Here is a 21215-nt window from a genome sequence, read left to right on the forward strand (position 1 = left end):
CCTTCAGCAACTTTCCAGCAGCTTACTTGTATATGAGTTTTCAAAACGCTGGGTGGCAGCAGCAGCTTTGATGGCCCAGTTACTATACTCTTTAAAGCAGAAGAAATGCAGCAGACCAATTCTTCTCCAATAAACATCCCTGCCCTGGTCAAAACAAGGTCTCACAGTTCATTTTCTATTCTGCTTCAGCCACACAAAAAACACAGTTCCTACCTGGAGATCCAGGGAGTCCAGGGTCTCCTCCAAGGCCTGCTGGTCCAGAAGGTCCAAGGGGCCCCTTCATGCCTGAAAGGCAAAAGCTGTGCAGTTAATGATAACCCAGTGGAATTGAATGATCTGTGCTTCGATTTAGCAGCATTAGCACTGCATGAAGCAACTCTATCTCCTGCCCCAGATATCTGTTTCTTTAGCTCAAAGGACATAATTTTTATCTGCAACATTTATGGCATCATTTACCTGTAAAGGCCGAAATTGGGGTGAGGACCCTCAGGTCCAGGGGCCAAATTTGGCTGTCCAAGGCCTATTCAGCCCTTAGAACTCTCCCTAGACCGAACCCCTCACTGGCCCTGCTTACACCCCAAGTGTTTCGCCTGGTTGGAAGATATCGTTGAACTCTGATAATGCTTCTTGCTTCTCTGGATTAAGGATAGAGGTGGGTGTGGGTATAGAAACTAGCCTACTGTACAGAGATAGAACATACATTCATTGCTCTGCCCACTTTCTCCTCTGGCCCCACCCACCCTATGTGGCCCTCAGAAGGCTGCCCAGAAAATAATGCCTCCCACTTTGAGCTGAAAAGGTTTCCCATCCCCTCCCTAAATGGATTGGGACATGGGTGTCAGATGCACTGTAGCCATCTCCCAGCTGAATCTTCCCACAATTTAGGACCTGCTTTGGAAGTAGCTGTTGGGGGAGCTTTCTTAGTACTGGTGCTTCATTTCTACAATTGCCTCCCTCAGCAGGTTCAACGCTTACCAATTAGACCCAGAAGTAGGCAACACTATGTTTTCCTGATCTTGTTGGACTGACTCCAACTTCCGACTAGCATGACCAATGCTCAGTGGTGATGGGAGTTGTAGTCCAACAACATTTGGATGGCACCATGTGGGCTCCCCAGGTTATAGGATAAGACAGTTTTATTGTCAAAAGCTTTTATTTTATTTTAACATGCTCTGGTGGCTGCAGTGTTGTTCATTTTTTCTACAGAATTCGAAACGGCATTTTGACTCAGGTGGTGGAAGCTCATCATTGTTGTGGTGACCCACGTCTTCGTGGGAACCAAGTCCTACAACAAGGGCTCCACCACTAAGAAGGCCCTGATCCAGGTTCCTACATGATGCGCCATGTTCACAAGGTGGGCCCACAACCTCATAGATTATTGTTGCTTTATGCTGAAGTTGTTCTAAACTACTTTCAGTATTTTAATATCTGTAACAGCAGCTTGTTGCAAAGCATTTTAAGCATAAAACTGCATGCATCCACCAGGATCTGGACTCTGCTATTACAGCAGATGAATCTGTCCAGAGCACAGTCTAGTCTTGTTGTGTGGGATGAGTTTCAGTTGGTAAGGCTCAAAGATGTGGAGACAAGGTGCTTGCAAACTCTGGACCTTTGACCCTCTTGGCTGTTTGAAACTATCAGTGAGGGGCATATGGTTTTAGCTTGGAAGAGGCCCTACAGAATTGCCTTTAATGTACCTGGGAATCCTGGAACTCCTGGAACACCAGGATCTCCTTTCATTCCATTCAGACCAGGACGACCAGGATCACCCTAAGACAACACAGTTGTGGTTATTACTTTCATAGGTGTGTATAGTACTGCAGCCTAAATCTCTTTCATCCAAAACTAACTGCTGCTATAGAAACAAACATTTCTCCCTTTCCAAGCACTCACCGGGCGTCCAGGTAGTCCTTGGTCTCCTTTCAAACCAGGCACTCCGGGCTGACCTGGCTGGCCAGGGTTTCCCTTTTCTCCTCTTACTCCTCCATTTCCGGGGGGTCCACGGGGGCCTTCTGAACCAGGAAGACCTTGATATTGCAAAACACAAGTTCTTGGGTTAGAATGACTTGGTCCCCTTGCGAGTCACCTCTGTTATAATTTAGGGCGAGTGTTTGGAATGAACTCATTCGGTTTAGTGATGTTCACTGAATTAACTCAGAAACCTCTACGCTACATGGTTATTGTTTTTGTTTGTTACTATGTTACATGTTTTGTATCGCAAACTGCCTTGTGATTCTCAGATGAAGGGTGGTATAGAAAACAAACAAAACAAATAAATACACCTGAAAGAAGTTTCCATAATTTCTGGGTGAACTGAATGTGAATAAAGTTTGTTTTGGGGTAGAAAATGATTTCTAGCTCATCTTCCAAGTTCATTCATTTAAGCGATTTTCTGCACTTTCGGCACTTTCGGCCTTTAAGCTTAAAGGATGTAATTCTTGCAGGAAATATACTAAACAATTCAATTGTTTGTGTATTTTGCTGTTTTCTTATGTTTTCTTAAGTATATTATATACTTCAGCACAGCAACTTGGAACATTCTGAAGCCTGGAATCCACACACTGTGAACTGAACTAGTTTGCTTTGTAAATGCATGAATGTGATCTGGAATTTGTTCCCTATTGAGCAAGAACTAAATTCTTTTAAAAATGGGCTTTCTGAGCTCTGGTATGGCCTATGCTAAAGGGTCATCTTCCTTAGGGTTGTGGGGAGATGTATTTCCATGCTCCAGATGGAGCTCTGAAAGGACCTGGCTGTTGCGTCTTGGGATTCTGTTGCCATCTCCTGCCATGTACTAGATAGGCTTGCAATTTTCAGTTTTCCCAAGGAAGTCATTTCAGATTATTAGCCTCACCTCTAATAATCACACCCATTCACCCAAATTCAAATCTTGTTTTTCTTTACACAGTCAACTTAAAGCACTGAAAAGGTATGGCCTTTCAGCAGGGGTGAGGAAGCTGGTGTCTTCCAGATGTTGTTGGACTACAACTCCCATCAGCCCCAGTCAGGGTGACCAATGATCAGTGATGATGTGAGGCTGTAGGTCCAACAACATCTGGAGGGCCATAGCTTCTCCATTCCTATCTCACAGGTGGAGGGAATTGTGACTGAATCCTGGTCCTCTTGGTGATATTTTCATTTTCAAGCAAGCAAACTTTTCAGTGTTTTGTGGACTCTCACAACCTATATTGGGCAGAAACCACTTGTGGGTCCAGGTGAAAGGAACGGGAATTGAACGGTGCCATGGTGAAGGTAAAATGACACCTTCAGCAGTATAGAGAACAGGTACACTGCGAGAGACAGGGAGACATTCCATTGTAGACTTCTCCTATGTTTGTATGACTCAGGACAATTTTTCATGAGAATGTAGATGTAGGAATGAGATTCTCAATTTATTATTTTAGCCACATTGATAAATACAAGATCATCATTAGGTAGTAGCAGACTCAAATATAAAATGTAGTTTGTATCTTAAATGAAAGCTCGTTTATGAAACAATAAATAACTCTCTGATTTACAGTCAAAATAACATTTTAAACAACCAATGCAATGTAGTTAAGCAAACTGACCAAGGTAAGAATCTAACCTGGAGGACCTGGAAGGGTCAGAGTTCACCAAAGCCCAATGATCGATGTTAGGGGGGATATCAGACACCACACAGTGCAAAATAAGATTATTAGTTAGAAGTAGTACAGAAGAGATATTGAAACTAAACAGTGCAAACCATTTCACCAGCATATTTTGTATTTACAACACAGCAAACATGCATAAAAGGAGAATGCCCTCCAGGTCAGCATACATAAATAAAAATATGTGTGTATAACTTAGCATAATTTATATATAGATATACAACTTATTCTGGTGATTAGGCTGCTATGACCAATGTGAAGCAATCCACTGAATCTAAAACTTTGTTGAAGTTCTGGTTTTAATAATGCAGCCTGAGGCTTGCTATCTATTAGTTCTACGTAAACAAAGACAAGTACTATTGCAACCATTTCACTGACAGTGCTGCATGAGGGGGCAACCTGGTTAAAATAAGTTTGCCTGTGATTTTTCCATTTGCATCGTAAGGGGAAGCAGCCTCTTCTTGGACCACCAAAGTGCTTCTGGGCAACAAAATGATTTAGAAATTTGAGGAAAAAAGCAAAGTAATGCAAGGCTCGATATAAAATTAAATGGATAATCTGAGCACCAATAATTTCTTATTCATAAGCAGAACACTGGTTAATTATTAATATTTTGTATTTGTTAATATTCAAAGATATTCATGGTTATACAGTGATACCTTGGGTTGTGAATGCTGCGGGTTGCGCCTTTTTGGGTTGTGTCGAACCCAGAAGTACTGGAACAGGTTACTTCTGGGTTTTGGCGCTCACACATGCGCAGAAGCACAAAATGACGTCATGTGCATGTGCAGAAGTGCCAAATCGCATCACCCACGTGCAGACGCGGTGCTGCGTGTTGCAAACATGCCTTCCGTATGGATCATGTTCGCAACCTGAGGTATGACTGTAGCTGAATACAACTCAACAGTATCCAGCTACCCATAAGCATTTATTAATATCATTTAATTACTTAGCTAATAATAAGATTAATAATATTTTTTTAAATAGCACAAAGGCCTATTTACTGTGTACATCTATTAATATTTAAATAATTTCCAGTTGTTCCTGCTGATACAAATTCCTTTTTCTTCTGTTATGCCCTCAACACAGAACATGTCAGTGAAATATTCCAAAAATATACATACTCCATGCAACGTTCAATTATAAAACAGAGTTTATATATGCATATGTAAGTTTTATCTCACTCATTGTTTCATTCTCTTTATCCTTTGACAGTCATATTATATTAATATTAAACAAAAGATGAGGCTAATGTAAACATTTTAGAATATAATAGAATGGAAGTTTTGCTATGGCTTTAAATAAGGACAATTTCAATGGTTGGTCCATGTTGCCCTACCAGGGCACTATAGTACTGAGTATGGCTTCTCAACTATCTTTTTTTTTTAGGTCTAATTGTAGATTTATTCAACTACAGATGGTTGCTATATTAATTTAATGCCTGGAATTAAAACAGTGTTTATTGGCTGGGGTGAAGATGTTTTGCTTTTTAAAAGCCATCACAGCAAAACTTTCAAGACTTCATCCAAACACATCTAATACTCAGGTGTATGCCAAGTCATTCCTATTCTATGGAACAGTGTTAGTAGTATTTTAATGAGGTCTGACTAACACTACATTAGAACAGAACAGCAACAATGTTCAGTGAAATCAGAGCAGAGAAGAAGGTTGTGGAAAAACAGCACAGCCATTTGCAAGTCTACTCTGAAGTAAGTTTCTAATGAGTTCCATGGGATTTACTTCTACGTAACTCTGTATAAGACCAAAGTCTAAGGCTGTTACAAACAAGGTACACAAGGTTAGTAAAATAAAATAAGTTCAACTACAATATGTTAAAATGAGATCTACATATTATGGGATCCATAGAAATATAACTTGAGTCGCCTCTTTAGTAGCAATGGTTTGGGCACTGTCCTGAAATTTATCCAGCAGTAGTGTGCAGAGGGATAAAACACACTTTGCTACAGATCAGCAAAAGGTATAGTCTTAACTTTTTTGTTTTATATTAGCATCCTGCTTCACTGCAAAATCCTCATGAAATAGTAACAGGTTGAATATCAGGAAAGCAGAGGATTGGAGTAAGTCAGTTCACACAAGGCAAGATATTAACCAGTAGACTATAATAAGGATACATAGACCAGTGCTATTTAATTAATTTTGTAAATTAATTTAAAAAATCTGCAGTCAAGGCTGAGCACTGAGGTAGTGAAGTCTGCAGAAAACATAAAACCATTCCAGATGGTGAAATCCTATCTTTTCAGACAGCGTGAACTAGCCGGTAAGTGAGGAATCAATTGTGACCATCAACAGTTTGGTTTTGGTAAAATATCAGAAGCCAGCTTATGCACAAACCCTGCTCACTAAGTGTAAGAAACAGCAGGCAGTGGCCTTTGGTGAACTGGCAAATGGTGGATATGCATTCTTCTAGTCTAAAAAAGGAGAGTTTGTCCTGCAATTTTCAAAGATCTCAGAAGCCCGCTCTATAGTAACTCGGAGCAGAGTTTTTTAGTGTGGCTACTCCTGTTCTGTGGAATAGCATTCCTGTCAAGAAGCAAAAGGCACCTACTTTTTAGAAACAACTGGAGACCTTTCTTAAGCTGGATAAATGAGTCTTTACCATGAGTGCCCACTGGTTAGGGATTTAGTTTTGTTTTAAATATATTTGTTGTTCTGTGTTTTTACCGGTTTCACTTGTCTTATGTGTGAATCGCCTTGAGATGGTGGGTTACAACAGGATTAATAATATTGATTAATTATTGTAATAATAGCAACAATAATAGGAGCACACAACCTTGTGTGAGTCGTCTTGGGTTACACTGCCCATGTGAGCAATGCTTTTGTGCTGACAACATGTCATTGGAATTAACCAAGTCAAAAAATGGAAAGGGGATGTTTGTTAGGCCATGATCCGAAAATGTGTATATAGGAAAATTGGGGAGTAAAAGTCTATAAAAATACTTACCATAAATTACAAAAAACAGGGTGATATCCAACATTAATGGGTGATATCCAACAGTTAATGGGTCTACACAGAATATGACCAACACTGGATGACACCCACACACAATCCACCAAGACAATATTTTAATTGTCAAAAGGCTTTAATTTTGATATGCATGTATAGCACTGGATATGGTCCAAATAAATTTCTCATACACAAAGTATGCCAAACTAGCTCAGTGCCAGGTTAGTTCTATAATGGATATGATGTCGGAAAATGTTTGGCAGATGATGCTGTTATCCTTTCAGCCAGACTTCCAATTTTTGTAAGCTGCAAGAATAACCCAGAAAATTGTTATATGGCCTCATGTTCAAGTGACATGTTGAGTTGGAATCAACATTGCAAGACATTGCCCAAGCTCTGACAATGATCTCCATGGGTAGCAGAATTGTCAATAAGAGTCCTGCACTGACTGACAGTGTAGTGTAGTGTAGTGGTTAGAGTGCTGAACTAGGACTTGGGTTTGACTCCCTAGTGAGTCATAAAGCCCACTGGGTGACTTGGGCCAGTCTCTTGCCTTATCTAACCTCACAGGGTTGTTGTGAGGATAAAGCAGAATGTCAAGGAAGTTTGTATGCCACCTTGAGCTCTTTGGAGAAAAGGTGGGATATAAAATTGATTACTGTTATGTAAGGTTAATGACTTGGCATACCCATCCTACAGACTGAGACATTTGTTTTCATCAGAGAAGTACATTCAAGGGCATGCAAAGTTATCACACTGGAGTTAATGAGCTAACCTGTGGCACCTGGAAGGAGGGGACCAAAAGTTCACCAAGGCCATCATTAGAATGGGGAAACATCAATATGGTTAGATATGTCAATAAGTTAAACGTTTTCACAGTGATCCATCTAAAATTCCTTCTTGTATATTATGAATAGACCAAACTATTATAATCCATAGAATTTTTAAAACAACTGATTAAACTAAAAGAGTTCAGTTTTGTAGGATGGGATGAAATGACACATTAGGAATTCTCACATCAAAAAGCAAGACCATGTAAGAACTGGAGGAAGTCCTTTACTGAATTATGGTATCAATTGCAAGAACTCATCTAATTATCTACTGTTATAATGAAGATCAATAGATATCCAATGCATCCATTGATCTTTCTCCAAGAAACATGCTTACACTGGTCAACTGCATTGTGATAATATATTACAGCAGTGTGGGAGACCTTTGACCTTCCAGATGTTGCTGAACTACAACTCCCATCATCCCTTGCCAATGGCCATGCTTGCTAGGGCTGATTGTTGTAGTTCAGCAACACCTGGAGGGCCAATAACCCCTCACTCCAGTGTTACAGAGACAGTATTTAAACCATTCCTGCCCATTCAGGAGTCCTAAAATGTGGATTGACTTGAACAGTATAACAGTTTGGTCTACCCACACTGGGACATGCATGGTGGAGTGAGATGGATGTTTCATGTTGTACAGTACAGTCCACATGCAATACAAACCAAGATGGTGGGAACAAAGCCACTGAGCCATTACTGGTGTTTTCCCATCAATCACAACCTAAAGAGGCTCCTTCTTTCCTTCTCAGTGTGAAACCAATTTAGGCTCATATCTGTTTTACTCAGGATTATGTATACTCATTTGAGGAAGGAGGTGGTGGTGAGGAAAACAACATTTTCTGCCAGGGTAAATCAAATCCTCCTGAATCCATAGGAACTTGCCTATCAACGAAGATCTGTTCATGAGGCTCCTATCCAAGTGCCCCCACCTTTAGAAGTAAGGGAGCAATACTCAAGATGAGTGCTGGGATGAGTGAAGCTTGAAACAGGTGGATCTCTGGTTGAGCCTGGGCTCAGCCGGGGTTCCCAGCTCAGCCAGAGATATGCCAGCATAAGTCCTCCACCCTGGCTCAACGAGCTGAGCTGAGGTCCCCAAAGTCCCCCCAAAAAAGTGTGGCGGGGGAATGGCAGAGGTGACTTACCCCTATTTCCCCTTCCGGGTAGGATTGTATGTATGCAAAGATTGGTCACATTCTGGCACAAAGTTAAGATTTGTTTATTTGTCCAGGCATGTTAACTTTAGCAGGATGATTAATGCTAAAGCTGCTGTGTTGTTTTCAGGTGCTTTATTTGTTTGATGGTTGTTATTTTATGGTTTGGTCTGCTGCTTTTATTCTGTGCTGTGTACCCTGGCTTGGTGTCTGTACTTATGAAGGGCAGGTGATAAAATATCTTTAATAAACAATTTCTGCTAGCAAACAACAAGTAATTCTGACTCCCAACTGTTGCACATTCTATTCTGCCCATTTCCATTTCCTGAGGTTCCATCTGGTTTTGCCCAGACATTTTTGAGCCATAGTGGCTTATAAAAATGTCCTGGATTCTATCTATTTAAACCTAAATCCTGTTTCGGTGTGGCACCATTGTCAAACAGAGCCAGTGTGGCACAGTGGATAGAAGTTTTAGACTAGGGACTTGGGAGATCAGGGTTCAAATTCTCACTCAGCTATGAAGCTTACTGGGTGGCTTGGACCAGTCATTGCCTCCCAGTCTTGTTTACCTCACAGGGTTGTTGTGAGGATAAAATGTGGAGAAGGAGAACCATGTACACCACCATGGGAGGAAAGATGGGGGTATACATGTAATTAATTAATGATAAACCAATAATGCTTAATTAATAAGTAATAGAACACACACCTGTCTGCCATTTAGAAAACCATGATGGACAATGGCTACAGCAACAACTAGGTCATGGTTTGCCAGCTCCACTTGTTGTCGGTTTTAATGGAGTATTTTGGGGACACAGAAAACAGTATGGAAGATATATTAGCTTTCCCATCTTTTGCCAAAGAATGTTCCAATCATTATAGAAATTTTTGTTGGACACCCAATATCAGTTCAGTGGCATTCACCCATCAAATGGGAATTATCAGTTCCAGAATTAGTACATGGTAGGTCAGCAAACAAGACGAGAGGGCATAGAAGGATGAAGATGATGCAGGAGTGTACTGAATATCCGTCGGGAGTTGTGGGACGTGATGGAGCATGGATGAGCATACATGACATGAAGATGAATGAAACCATGATAAATTCTGATCATGCTGTGCTGCTAACATGGATTTGATTTCCATAGGTCTTGCAGACAGTGCATATTATTATGTTGTTGTGCACAAGATGGATTTGTTTTATCATGTGGCACCATGGTGCAGGGATGTTTGGCAGATGCAATTAAAAGTTGATTTGGGTGCTTGGCTGGATGATTGCCGTGATGACATGCGGAGGCTTATTTCAAGTTGGCAACATTTTGCAGACAGGTTATCAGTTAGATGCTCTTTTGTTTTCACTCTTGACATGGGTACCTCTGGTTAGTAACTTAATTCGTTCTGGAGGTCTGTTCTTAACCGAAACCATTCTTAACCTGAGGTACCACTTTAGCCAATGGGGCCTCCCGCCGCCATGCGATTTCTGTTCTCATCCTGAGGTAAAGTTCTTAACTCGAGGTACTACTTCCAGGTTAGCGGAGTCTGTAACCTGAAGTGTTTGTAACTCAAGGTGTTTGTAACCCGAGTTACCACGGTACTTTCAGGTAACCTCTCATGGTAAATTAAGGATACCCAGAAGACATCAGGTGAGTGTATTGCAATTTCAGCCGAACAGTATACAAGTATACTGTTCCAACAGACCAATAACCTGTCAGCAAAATGTCTGTTGAATTTTCTCTTTCTTACCTGGCCTCCCTGGTATGCCTGGTTGCCCAGGGCTTCCCTTAGGCCCTTCTGAAGGTGGTCCTGGCAGCCCTGGAGAGCCAGGGGAACCTGGAAGGCCACGGAATCCTGGACCGCCTGTTTCTCCCTTCAGACCAGGGGCTCCTGGAGGTCCTGAGGGTCCAGGTAAACCCGAGTCACCCTTTTGACCTGTTTAAGGGTGGGGGAAGAGAAGAGAGCATGTTTATAGATGCACTGCAATGTTTCAATTATCAATACTGTATACTAAGGGCAGGCAGACATCAAGCTTGCAGGACCTACATGTCCCACCCCCGGATCCTGAGATCCATTGGGCGGAGGTAAAGTGCAATAGGGATCTGAGGCACACAGAAGAAAACCTTATCCCAAGTGAAAGCTGGTCCATTAAAGAGGATACTGCCCCACCAATCTTAGTCTGTGCCCACCCACCCATTTTCTTTCTTGCAACCAGTCAGAGGTTTTTCTGCTAGTCAGTGACTGTGGTCCCATCCAGTGCTTTTTTTCTAAAAAAATGTTAAGGGGTACTCTCATTTTCCTACTCATACTGAAATACTGTCCCTCAATGAGGCCAAACTTAGATTCGCAAAATGTTTAGGGGTATGCATACCCCTGCGTCCCCCAGAAAAAAGCACTGGTCCCACCTACCCTGTCCATTTCGATAGACACAAGCTGTAATTTCTTATACCAAGTCAGATTATGTGTTCAAGAATCATCTCTTTTGAATAGTAATGGTTCTCCAGATTCTCAAGTAGAGGTCTTTGCTACCTGATCATTTTTTAACTGGAGAAATCCATGATTGAACCTGGGACCTTCTGCATACAAAGCATGTGTCCTGCCACTGAGCTATGATCCCTCTCTTTCATAAGTGAAGAAAAATAAACTTTGCCTGAGAGTCCTGGGAGTCCAGGAGGTCCGGGGCGTCCAAAACCTGGTTGACCTAAAATACACAATCGCCATAGACAGGTTAGTTATAGATCTGTGAATGCAGTACTTGCTGCCAGAGGCAAACACTTTAAATCCATGAGTGCCTCTCTGGTAGAACTGCCACCTCAAGTGTTTGTATCAGAAAGAGAAAAGAAAACATTGTAAGAGATGGAAGGTGCTGACCTGGTTCGCCTTTCTGTCCTGCTGGTCCAGGAATGCCATCCCGCCCAGGCTGTCCTTTTTCCCCTACAAGGCCGGGAGGGCCAGGGTGGCCAATGTCACCTAAGAATGGTAGAAAAAGTATATTACAAATATTGGATTTCATTACTGATCCTCATTTTATGACCTATGGATGCATTCTGAACAGCTACCAAAATAATGAGGACATAGGCATGGCCTGATGAATCAGACCAGTGGTCCATCAGGTCCAGTATCCTTTTCTGGCAGGGGCCAACCAGATGCCTGTGGGAAATCTGCAGGCAGGATACAAGCACAACTTCCCCCTCCTATGGATTCCAGCAACTGGCATTCAGAAGCATTTCTCCCTCTGCCTGTGGAGGCAGAGCATAGGCATGGTGGTAAGTAGCCACTGATAGCCTTGTTCTCCCACGAATTTGCCAGATCCTCTTTTAAAGCCATCTACGTTGGTGGCCATCACTGCGGCACCAAGTTCCATCATCTTCACTATGCGCTGTGTGTGAAGAAGCCTTTTCTTTCCTAGTGTCTATGAGAGAGGGAGAAAAACATTTCTCTGTCCACTTTCCCCATGCCAGGGCGTAATTTTATAAACTTTTATCATGTCGCCTCTTACTCACCTTTTCTCTAAACTAAAAAGTCCCAAACAATGAAACCTTTCTTCATAGGGGAGAGCCAATCCATCCCCTTGATCACTTCTGAATGCTTTCCAACTCTACCATATCCTTTTGGAGGCGAGGTGAGCAAAACTCAGTATTCCAAATGTGGCTGCACCATAGATTTGTTTATGATCCATCTTTACCTTAAGACCGTTTGCTTCAGCGATCAAAACATTCCCCTTACTTTGGTTTATGCAGAGAACCATAAAACCTACTTGAGGGGTGAAAATGCTCAGTTCCATCCATGGCTGGATTAACAGCATTTTATAAGAGCCAAGTAATCTACCGGTACTTCAAGATAGCTCACAAAATTTGCCCTTGGATTTGACGGTTCTCAATCTTGTTTCTGGGGTACTGTCAATGCATTACTTATCCATCAATATTCCCCTTTAAAAATTAAGGGTATTGGTTTTTTTAAAAACCCTATAATATATTAGATTTGTTTCAATAAAACATTATAGTCCTTTATTACCCTTACCAACCCCTACTGGGTGCCCTCTACGCTCGTGCCTTTTGTTGGTGTTATAGCATTTTCATTTCTGATGTTCAGTTGCTTGGTGTATATTGCTGTTACATGTGCAGTTTGACTGAGTTCTTATAGATTCATAGAGGTTGAAGGAACCTCAAACACCATCTAGTCCACCCTGGCTAACACTGGAAACCTACTGCTACAGCATCTCCAGTAGGAGGACCATCTAGCTTCTGCTTAAAAGTCTGTAACAAAAGTGGGTCCATCACTGTCCACATCTCCCCCTGTTAAACAGCTTGTACCACCAGAAAGCTCTTCATGTCTATTTCAGCTAGTTATGTCCAAATCAAAAATCTTTATTATTATGGTCAATGACCAGCATTAAGAGTAATGTCCATGCACTTCAATGGGTCGTTGGAGACAGCCCATTGTTTGGGCTCTTGTCCAGACTAAACATATTCAGCTCCTTCAACCTTTTCCTCATAGATTTGGTCTTCAGGCCCCTCATGTTTTTGTCACCATTCTCTGGCTATATGCCAATTTGTCAACAAGCTTCATAAACTGTGGTGCCCGGAACCTGACACAGTACTCAAACTGATCTCCCCATCTCCTTTCACTTTTGATAAAGATTGCTGATGCCAGCAATTCAGAGCACACACAAAAATAATCAAAGCTTGGTTAAATAGCAGCACACAAAGGAATTCTGATATGATCACACCATTGTATCATAATTTCTTTGTGTTCTGCAATTCAATCCTTGTGCACATGGTCAAGTATGCCTCAGTAATCTGTTAAAAAAGAAAAAAGACACAAGCTGAAAACTGTAGCAAACTGCACATGCCGGTTAAAATATCGATTTTAGAAATTCCCCAATTTAAACCAGAAGGCAGCAGCCTTTGAGTATGAGGCAGAAGGAACCCAGAACATAATGGAACAGAAAAAATAAGTTCATTTCTGTTTCCAGCTTAAGCTCAGAAACTACTATACTAAATAAGCTTTCTATGCCTTCAAATTTGCTCTTATTGAATATCTAAACTCTCTAATGTGTATAAAACTAGTAAAGAACTATCAACAGTATTATTATTTTATTGTGAGCATTAAATATCTCAAAATGACTGAATGATTCACATCTTTCTTCCTCCCACACACTTTTTCTGGTTCATGAAGGTTGAATTCACAAACAATGGTCACGGTCTTCTATAGTGTTCATTGCCACAAAGACAGGTTCTCTCTTGGTAGGATATATTGTGATCACAATAATGCATTTATCAGGGAGAAATTTAAATGGTTAAATAGTTCTATTTGACAAATGAAACTCAGCATCAAGTTGCACTTAAATGTTTTAACCCATGACATCAGTTTGTATGAGCAGTATGTGTTAATGTATCAATCTATTTTTAAAAAAAGGTAAAGGACCCCTGGACGGTTAAGTCCAGTCAAAGGAGACTAGGAGGTTGTGGCACTCATCTTACTTTCAGGCCAAAGGAGCTGGCGTTTGTCCACAAACAGCTTTCTGAGTCATGTGACCAACATGACTAAACCACTTCTGGCACAATGGAACACCATGATGGAAGCCAGAGCGCATGGAAACGCCATTTACCTTCCCGCCACAGCTGTACCTATTGATCTACTTGCACTGGTGTTCTTTTGAATTGCTAGGTTGGCAGGAGCTGGGACAGAGCAACGGGAGCTCATTCCATTGCAAGGATTCAAACTGCTGGCCTTCCGATTGGCAAGACCAGAAGGCTCAGTGGTTTAGACCACAAGCGCCACCCACAATCTATTGTCTACTTAGAGACTGAGAGAAATCAAAGCCACTGGCTTCATTTATGGAATCAAAATTGGGATTTATTCTCAAAATACTGAATCCATATTCCGAATCATTTACAGATAAGGTATACTAATTACCTGTCACCTGCATTTGCATTTAGGAAAAGGGAAAACATTTCACAAATTTACACGTCTCTACTAGAACTCCCTACATAATATTGTTGTGATATTGCTGCCTGATTACTGTTTAAAGGGCCAGTGCAGGGTTTTTTTTGGGGGGGAGAGGTAAAAAAAGGGGGGTGCTACACTCATATCTTGATACAAGTGCCATGGGTATGCCAGCACACAATTGCTGCCATTAAAGGAATGTTCATGGTTCAAAAACAGGTAAGCTTTGCACCTGCATCTTCTCAACACTCAAGGTAGTGGGGAATATGTAACAATACTTTTATTTGTAATTAATAAAAAAAGAAGATTAACAGATATTACACCTTTAAACACATACCTGGAGGCCCAGGTGACCCTGGAACACCTGGATTACCTGGGGGTCCATCAATACCTTTTGGTCCTGGAATACCTGGTGTACCTGTGAAAACAGAGTTTATGCAATCCTCGTCTTTTCAAATACAGCTATGTTGATTCTCCAGGTAAAGCCTGTCCAAAGCAGCTTTCACAACAAAACACAATAACAACTATAAAGAAACATTCTTCTGTAAAAACCACAAAGAGCTGTAGATAACAACAACACAATTTAAAAATACAAACAGCAAAGTAGGAAGGAAACTGTAGTACCTGGTGCAAGAATTGCAATTCAGGCATGGAAAAAGTGGCAAAGCAACGTGATGTTAAAATGTGGTGCTTTTGATTTTATGTATCTTTCTTTACAAGAGCAAATATGTAAAGGAAAAGGAAAAGGCATTTCTGCCTTTGTCTATGGGACCTTAATAACAGTCCTATTTGTTTTATGATGTTGACAGTGTATACACGCCAATAAAAAGGGAAGCATAAACAGGGCTGGATTAACCAGAATGTTATAGCCTTAGGCTCTCAAATTTCGTTAGGCCCTTCAGTTTCCCATTTCAACAACAATGTCAACTGGTGTCCTTGGGCCCTTGTTCTCCACTTTGCCTCATCTTCCTTCTAGGCTGTTGTGAAAATAAAGAGGAAGAAAAATCTATTATGCAAGCCTGCCACCATGAGCCCCACAGAGGAATGACACCACACTTGACTGCCACAGCCAAAGTGAGGGAAAGGGGAAATCAGTGGAGACAATGATTTATTGTTTGAAAACTTTCTCTTTGATTTGAGCAGCTTTGTTAATTTTAGATCATTTTGTGAGTTTATGATTTATCTACTTTAATATACAGTATACCACTTAGGGCCTTCCCATCTATCAGCCTTAGGCCCCACAGATCCTTAATCGATGCCTGAACGCAATCAAGAGTTACAGCAATAACCGGACATAAACACTCCAAGTATTTCCAAACATATCTGCTGAATAGTGTTAAAAAAGCGAAACAGTTAAAAACGGGCTTGTGTTGTTCATTTGTATCAAAAATTATTTATTTTTATTACTATCATTTAATTTTTTACCCTGTTTCATTTCATTGGATTGAACCGATGTCAATCCATCTTTACAATTTTTCTTTTAAATTTTAAATATAAATGTTATATATAAATTTTATATATGCATAATCAGGGAGAAAAAAAATTGTTCCAGGAGCTGAAGTGTGAGAACCATGGAGGAAAAACAGAAGAAATAACAGTGAAATTCAATGGAAATTAATTACCTGGGAATCCAGGGAGGCCAGCATCACCTTTTGCACCTGGACTGCCAGCTAAACCGGGCAGCCCAGGATTGCCAGGAGAACCTTTGTTGCCAGGACTACCTGTATATCCAGGCAAACCAGGGTCACCCTAGGGGGGAAAAAGGAAGAAAGGTTTATGCTTGACTGAGGCAAACACAACTAAGGCCACATTCACACCATTCATCTGAAGCACTATGATACCATTTTAAACCATCATGGCTTCTCCCAAAGAATTATGGGAGATGAAGTTTGCTAAGGGTGCAGAACCACAATTCCCAGAGGCCATTGGGAAGAACAATTGGTCATTAAATCACTCTGAAAAAGCTGTAGCCCCATGAGGGAAACGGGGACGGGGACGGGGGTTCTCCTAACAACTCTAAGTACCCTTAACAAACTATACTTTCCATAATTATTTGGGGAAAACCCTGGCTGTTCAAAGTAGGGTCACAGTGTTTTTAAATGTATAATGTAAATGTGGCCTAAGAGTATTGTAAAAATTTCAGGACTAGCAAAGAGTTGCGATACCAGGAGGTGCCCTTTCCCATGCCTCCTTGTGCCATTCCAGAAGCCAATTTCATCAGAAAAACTTCATATTTTCCTACTCTCAGTTCTTTTCACTGTATACCAAAAGTGAACTCATTCTCCAAGTGTGGGTACCTATGTGTCTTCATCAACATGTCAAAGAGCAGTCTTCTCCCTAGCCTGGGGCCCTGCAGATGCTGTTGGACTTACATGTCCCATCAGCCTCAGCCAGCATGGCCAATGGTTAGGGATGATAGGCAAAAGGTTAGGGACAGCTCCACAAGGAGGAGGCATCAGCAGGCTTGAGGAAATTCCAAGGTTTACAGAAAGTGGACTATGCTTAGTGGGCATGGGGGATTGAGTGTGCTGATAATAGTATTAGTAGTAGTAGTAGTAGTAGTAATTTGTACCCCGCCCATCTGGCTGGGTTTCCCCAGCCACCTTGGGTGGCTTCCAACAAAGATTAAAAATACATTAAAATGTCACACATTAAAAGCTTCCCTGAACAGGGCTGCCGTCAGATGTCTTCTAAATGTCGGGTAGTTGTTTATCTCTTTGATATCTAATGGGTGGGCGTTCCACAGGGCGGGTGCCACTACCGAGAAGGCCCTCTGCCTGGTTCCCTGTAGCTTTGCTTCTCGCAATGAGGGAACCGCCAGAAGGCCCTCGGCGCTGGACCTCAGCGTCCGGGCAGAACGATGGGGGTGGAGACGCTCCTTCAGCTATACTGGGCTGAGGCCGTTTAGGGCTTTAAAGGTCAGCACCAACACTTTGAATTGTGCTCGGAAACGTACTGGGAGCCAATGTAGGTCTTTCAAGACTGGAGTTATGTGGTCTCGGCGGCTGCCCCCAGTCACCAGTCTGGCTGCTGCATTCTGGACTACTTGTAGTTTCTGGGTCACCTTCAAAGGTAGCCCCACATAGAGCACATTGCAGTAGTCCAAGCGGACGATAACTAGAGCATGCACCACTCTGGCGAGACAGTCTGCGGGCAGGTGGAGGTGGTAGACAGCTGCCCTGGATACAGAATTGACCTGCATCTCCATGGACAGCTGTGAGTCCAAAATGACTCCCAGGCTGCACACCTGGTCCTTCAGGGGCACAGTTACCCCATTCAGGGAGTCCTCCACACCAGCCCGCCCCTGTCCCCCAAGAACAGTACTTCTGTCTTGTCCGGATTCAACCTCAATCCATTAGCCGCCATCCATCCTCCAACTGCCTCCAGGCACTCACACAGGAACTTCACCACCTTCACTGGTTCTGATTTGAAAGAGAAGTAGAGCTGGGTATCATTTGCATATTGATGGACACCCAGTCCAAACCCCCGATGATCTCTCCCAGCGGCTTCATGTAGATGTTAAAAAGCATGCGGGACAGCACGGAACCCCGAGGCACCCCACAAATGAAGGCCCAGGGGTCTGAACACTCACTCCGTACCACCACTTTCTGGACATGGCCCAGGAGAAAGGAGCGGAACCACTGTATAACAGTGCCCCCAGCTCCCAGCCCCTCTAGACGGTCCAGAAGGATGTTATGGTCGATTGTATGAAAGGCCACTACGAGATCCAGCAGAACTAGGAAACAGCTCTCACCTTTGTCCCTAGCCCACCGGAGATCATCAACCAGCGTGACCAAGGCAGTTTCAGTCCCATGATGAGGCCTGAATCCCGATTGGAAGGGATCCAAATGGTCCACATACTCCAGGTGTGCCTGGAGTTGTTTAGCAACCACCCACTCAATCACCTTGCCCAAGAATGAAAGATTTGAGACTGGGCGATAGTTGGCCATACTGGCCGGGTCTAAAGATGTTTTTTAAGAAGCGGTTTAATGACCGCCTCTTTCAATGGGTCTGAGAATGCTCCCACAAAGAGAAGCATTCACCACCCTGCAAAGCCCATCGCCCAGCCCTTCCCAGCTTGCTTTTATTAGCCAGGATGGGCAAGGATCAAGGAGACAGGTGGTTGGTTTCACGTGTCCAAGCAGCCTGTCCACATTGTCGGGGGTAACGGATTGAAATTGATTCCATGCAACTTGACCAGACAGGGCTCTAACACTCTCCTGCTCTGCATGATAGAAGGCATAGCTGGCTGGCTTGAACGATCCACACTCCATTTTACTGCTGGACTCACTTTTTTGTGTATTGCCTTATTGCTCTTCACTGTCAGGTACTATCCTTTGAACGCTGTGATGGAATAACCCATTTGGAAGCCTATCTTGGGTAGAAAGCAGGGTATGTTTATATAAATTGTAGAATATCCTATATTGTAGATGGAGGGGAAGCCATAAAGTGAAAAGGGGTTTCATCGTTTTCCATCTCTCTTACTGACATCTCAAAGTATTCTAATATCCCCAGTCCCCTCTACACTATAAAAAGCGTTGTTCAGAATAGCAGATTGCATGACCTAAGGAGAACAGCACAATATAATTCAAAACAATAACTATTAATTGCACATTTACGCAAAATTCAATTACAGTGGTACCTCAGGTTACATACGCTTCAGGTTACATACGCTTCAGGTTACAGACTCCGCTAACCCAGAAATAGTGCTTCAGGTTAAGAACTTTGCTTCAGGATGAGAACAGAAATCGTGCTCTGGCGGTGCGGCGGCAGCAGGAGGCCCCATTAGCTAAAGTGGTGCTTCAGGTTAAGAACAGTTTCAGGTTAAGTACGGACCTCCGGAACGAATTAAGTACTTAACCTGAGGTACCACTGTAAAACTATTTAGTATAATTAATTCAACAACAAAAAAATTGATCCAATGATACCAGCTTTTGAAAGTCTGACAGTCATTTGCACCTCCAGCAACCCTGCTGCCCCCCCCTTGTCCCTTTGGTAATCCCACTGTCCCCAGGGGGCAGTACCACCCACTTTGGCACCCACTGGTCTACACAGAGTATGGCTAATGCTAGCTATCACACTGTTATCTTTTCTTAGACTTTTATATATTTAAAATTGCAATGAAGAAAAAATAAATTGTGTTATGTTTCATAACCAACTTCATCTGATGCATGGAGTATTGTCCTAAGTTGGCAAATATACAAACGTAAATAGAGAATGAGGGCTGGAATAGTGTTAGGAATGGGGCCAAAGAAAAAAAAAGATATGCAAGTGGCACACCCTGTGATATTTCTAAGTAAAAGTATTCAAGATAGATGTGTAGGAATAGAAAGCAAAGAGTTATTGGACACCAGCTGTTGCAAGGCCTTCAGGCTCCATGGCTTTCACTCCCTCCCTTCTCTCCCCATGTATGTTACACATGCCAACAGATGATCACCCATAATACCATAGGAAGAGTCCAGCTGGATCAGACCAAAGATGTATCTAGTCCAGGATCCTGTTCTCACCATGGCCAAACAGATACCAATCCGAATGATGTGCTCAACAGCACTCTCCTACACATAATCCCCAGCAACTAGTATTGAGAAGCATGCTGCCTCTGAAACAGCAGATAAATGAGCCTTCATGACAACTAGCCATTGATAGCTTTATCCTGTACAGTGGTACCTTGGGTTACATACGCTTCAGGTTACAGACTCCGCTAACCCAGAAATAGTACCTCGGGTTAAGAACTTTGCTTCAGGATGAGAACAGAAATCGTGCTCCGGTGGTGCGGCAGCAGCAGGAGGCCCCATTAGCTAAAGTGGTGCTTCAGGTAAAGAAGAGTTTCAGGTTAAGAACAGACCTCCGGAACGAATCAAATACTTAACCCGAGGTACCACAGTATGAATTTGCCTAATCCTCTTTTAAAAGCATCCAAGCTGGTGGCCATCACTGCCTCTTTTGGGAGCAAATTCCAGTTTTACTATGTGAAGAAGTACTTCTTTTTGTCTGCCCTGAATCTTCTAACATTCAGCTTCCTTGGAACTAAAAAGCTTCACTTCATCCTCCTGATGAATTGGGCTCTAATCCATGCAAATTTCTGCCACAATAAAATGTTTACTCTTTCAGATGTCACAAGACTCTTTCTTGGCAACAGACCTACACAGCTTTCCCTCTGGTGTATGATTCTATGTTATTTTTGCATGCAGTGCATGTGATCCAAAAGCCCTGATGGAAACATAGGGTCTCAGATGTGCACGCGCAAAGATGAGTGTGCATGCATGCTGTCAGGGGTTCAGGAGCAGAGGCAAGGGCAAGGGAGGAAACAGAGAGCGAGGGGGAGGAGGCAGAAGAAAAGATGAGTGATGACGACGACCCGAGATCTCCGAGTCTTTCCAGTGAATCAGAAGATTCACAGAAAGGAGCACCAGTGGCCAGGGCAAGGGGGGAGCCTAGGGGGACACCCCAGGAAGATAGAGCCAGAGGGGACTCAGAGGGGAGCAGTTGGAAATCGGGACCAGCGTCACCGCCAGAGAGCAGGGAAGAGGAAGGGCGCCAGGGATCAAGCGCTGGCAGCTCACAACAGGGGGGAGGGCACGAGTCAGGAGTGGCCACACCTCCATCGGGGAGCGAAGAAACGGTCAGACGGAAGGTGGAAGGTTTGGCGCGCGCGCCAAGTTCAAATGCACAGGAAGGTGGCGCAGTAGGCAGCCCGGAA

General features: G+C 42.6%; 1 protein-coding gene across 2 annotated transcripts in view; it reads right to left on the reverse strand.

Annotated features, from left to right (window-relative positions):
• Nucleotides 1–21215, reverse strand: part of COL4A5 (collagen type IV alpha 5 chain) — a 134009-nt gene that overhangs the window by 10861 nt on the left and 101933 nt on the right. For both annotated transcript variants that reach the window (XM_080990519.1, XM_080990520.1), the window contains 8 exons: nucleotides 16138–16264; nucleotides 14853–14933; nucleotides 11438–11536; nucleotides 11217–11267; nucleotides 10316–10501; nucleotides 1894–2027; nucleotides 1698–1770; nucleotides 214–285 (listed from right to left, as the gene is read on the reverse strand). In XM_080990519.1, coding sequence (XP_080846645.1) covers nucleotides 214–285; nucleotides 1698–1770; nucleotides 1894–2027; nucleotides 10316–10501; nucleotides 11217–11267; nucleotides 11438–11536; nucleotides 14853–14933; nucleotides 16138–16264 — 823 coding nt within the window. The remainder of the gene's footprint in view (nucleotides 1–213; nucleotides 286–1697; nucleotides 1771–1893; nucleotides 2028–10315; nucleotides 10502–11216; nucleotides 11268–11437; nucleotides 11537–14852; nucleotides 14934–16137; nucleotides 16265–21215) is intronic.

Source organism: Podarcis pityusensis (genome assembly GCF_964106645.2).
Source record: "Podarcis pityusensis genome assembly, chromosome: Z".
NCBI classification, from domain to species: Eukaryota; Metazoa; Chordata; class Lepidosauria; order Squamata; family Lacertidae; genus Podarcis; species Podarcis pityusensis.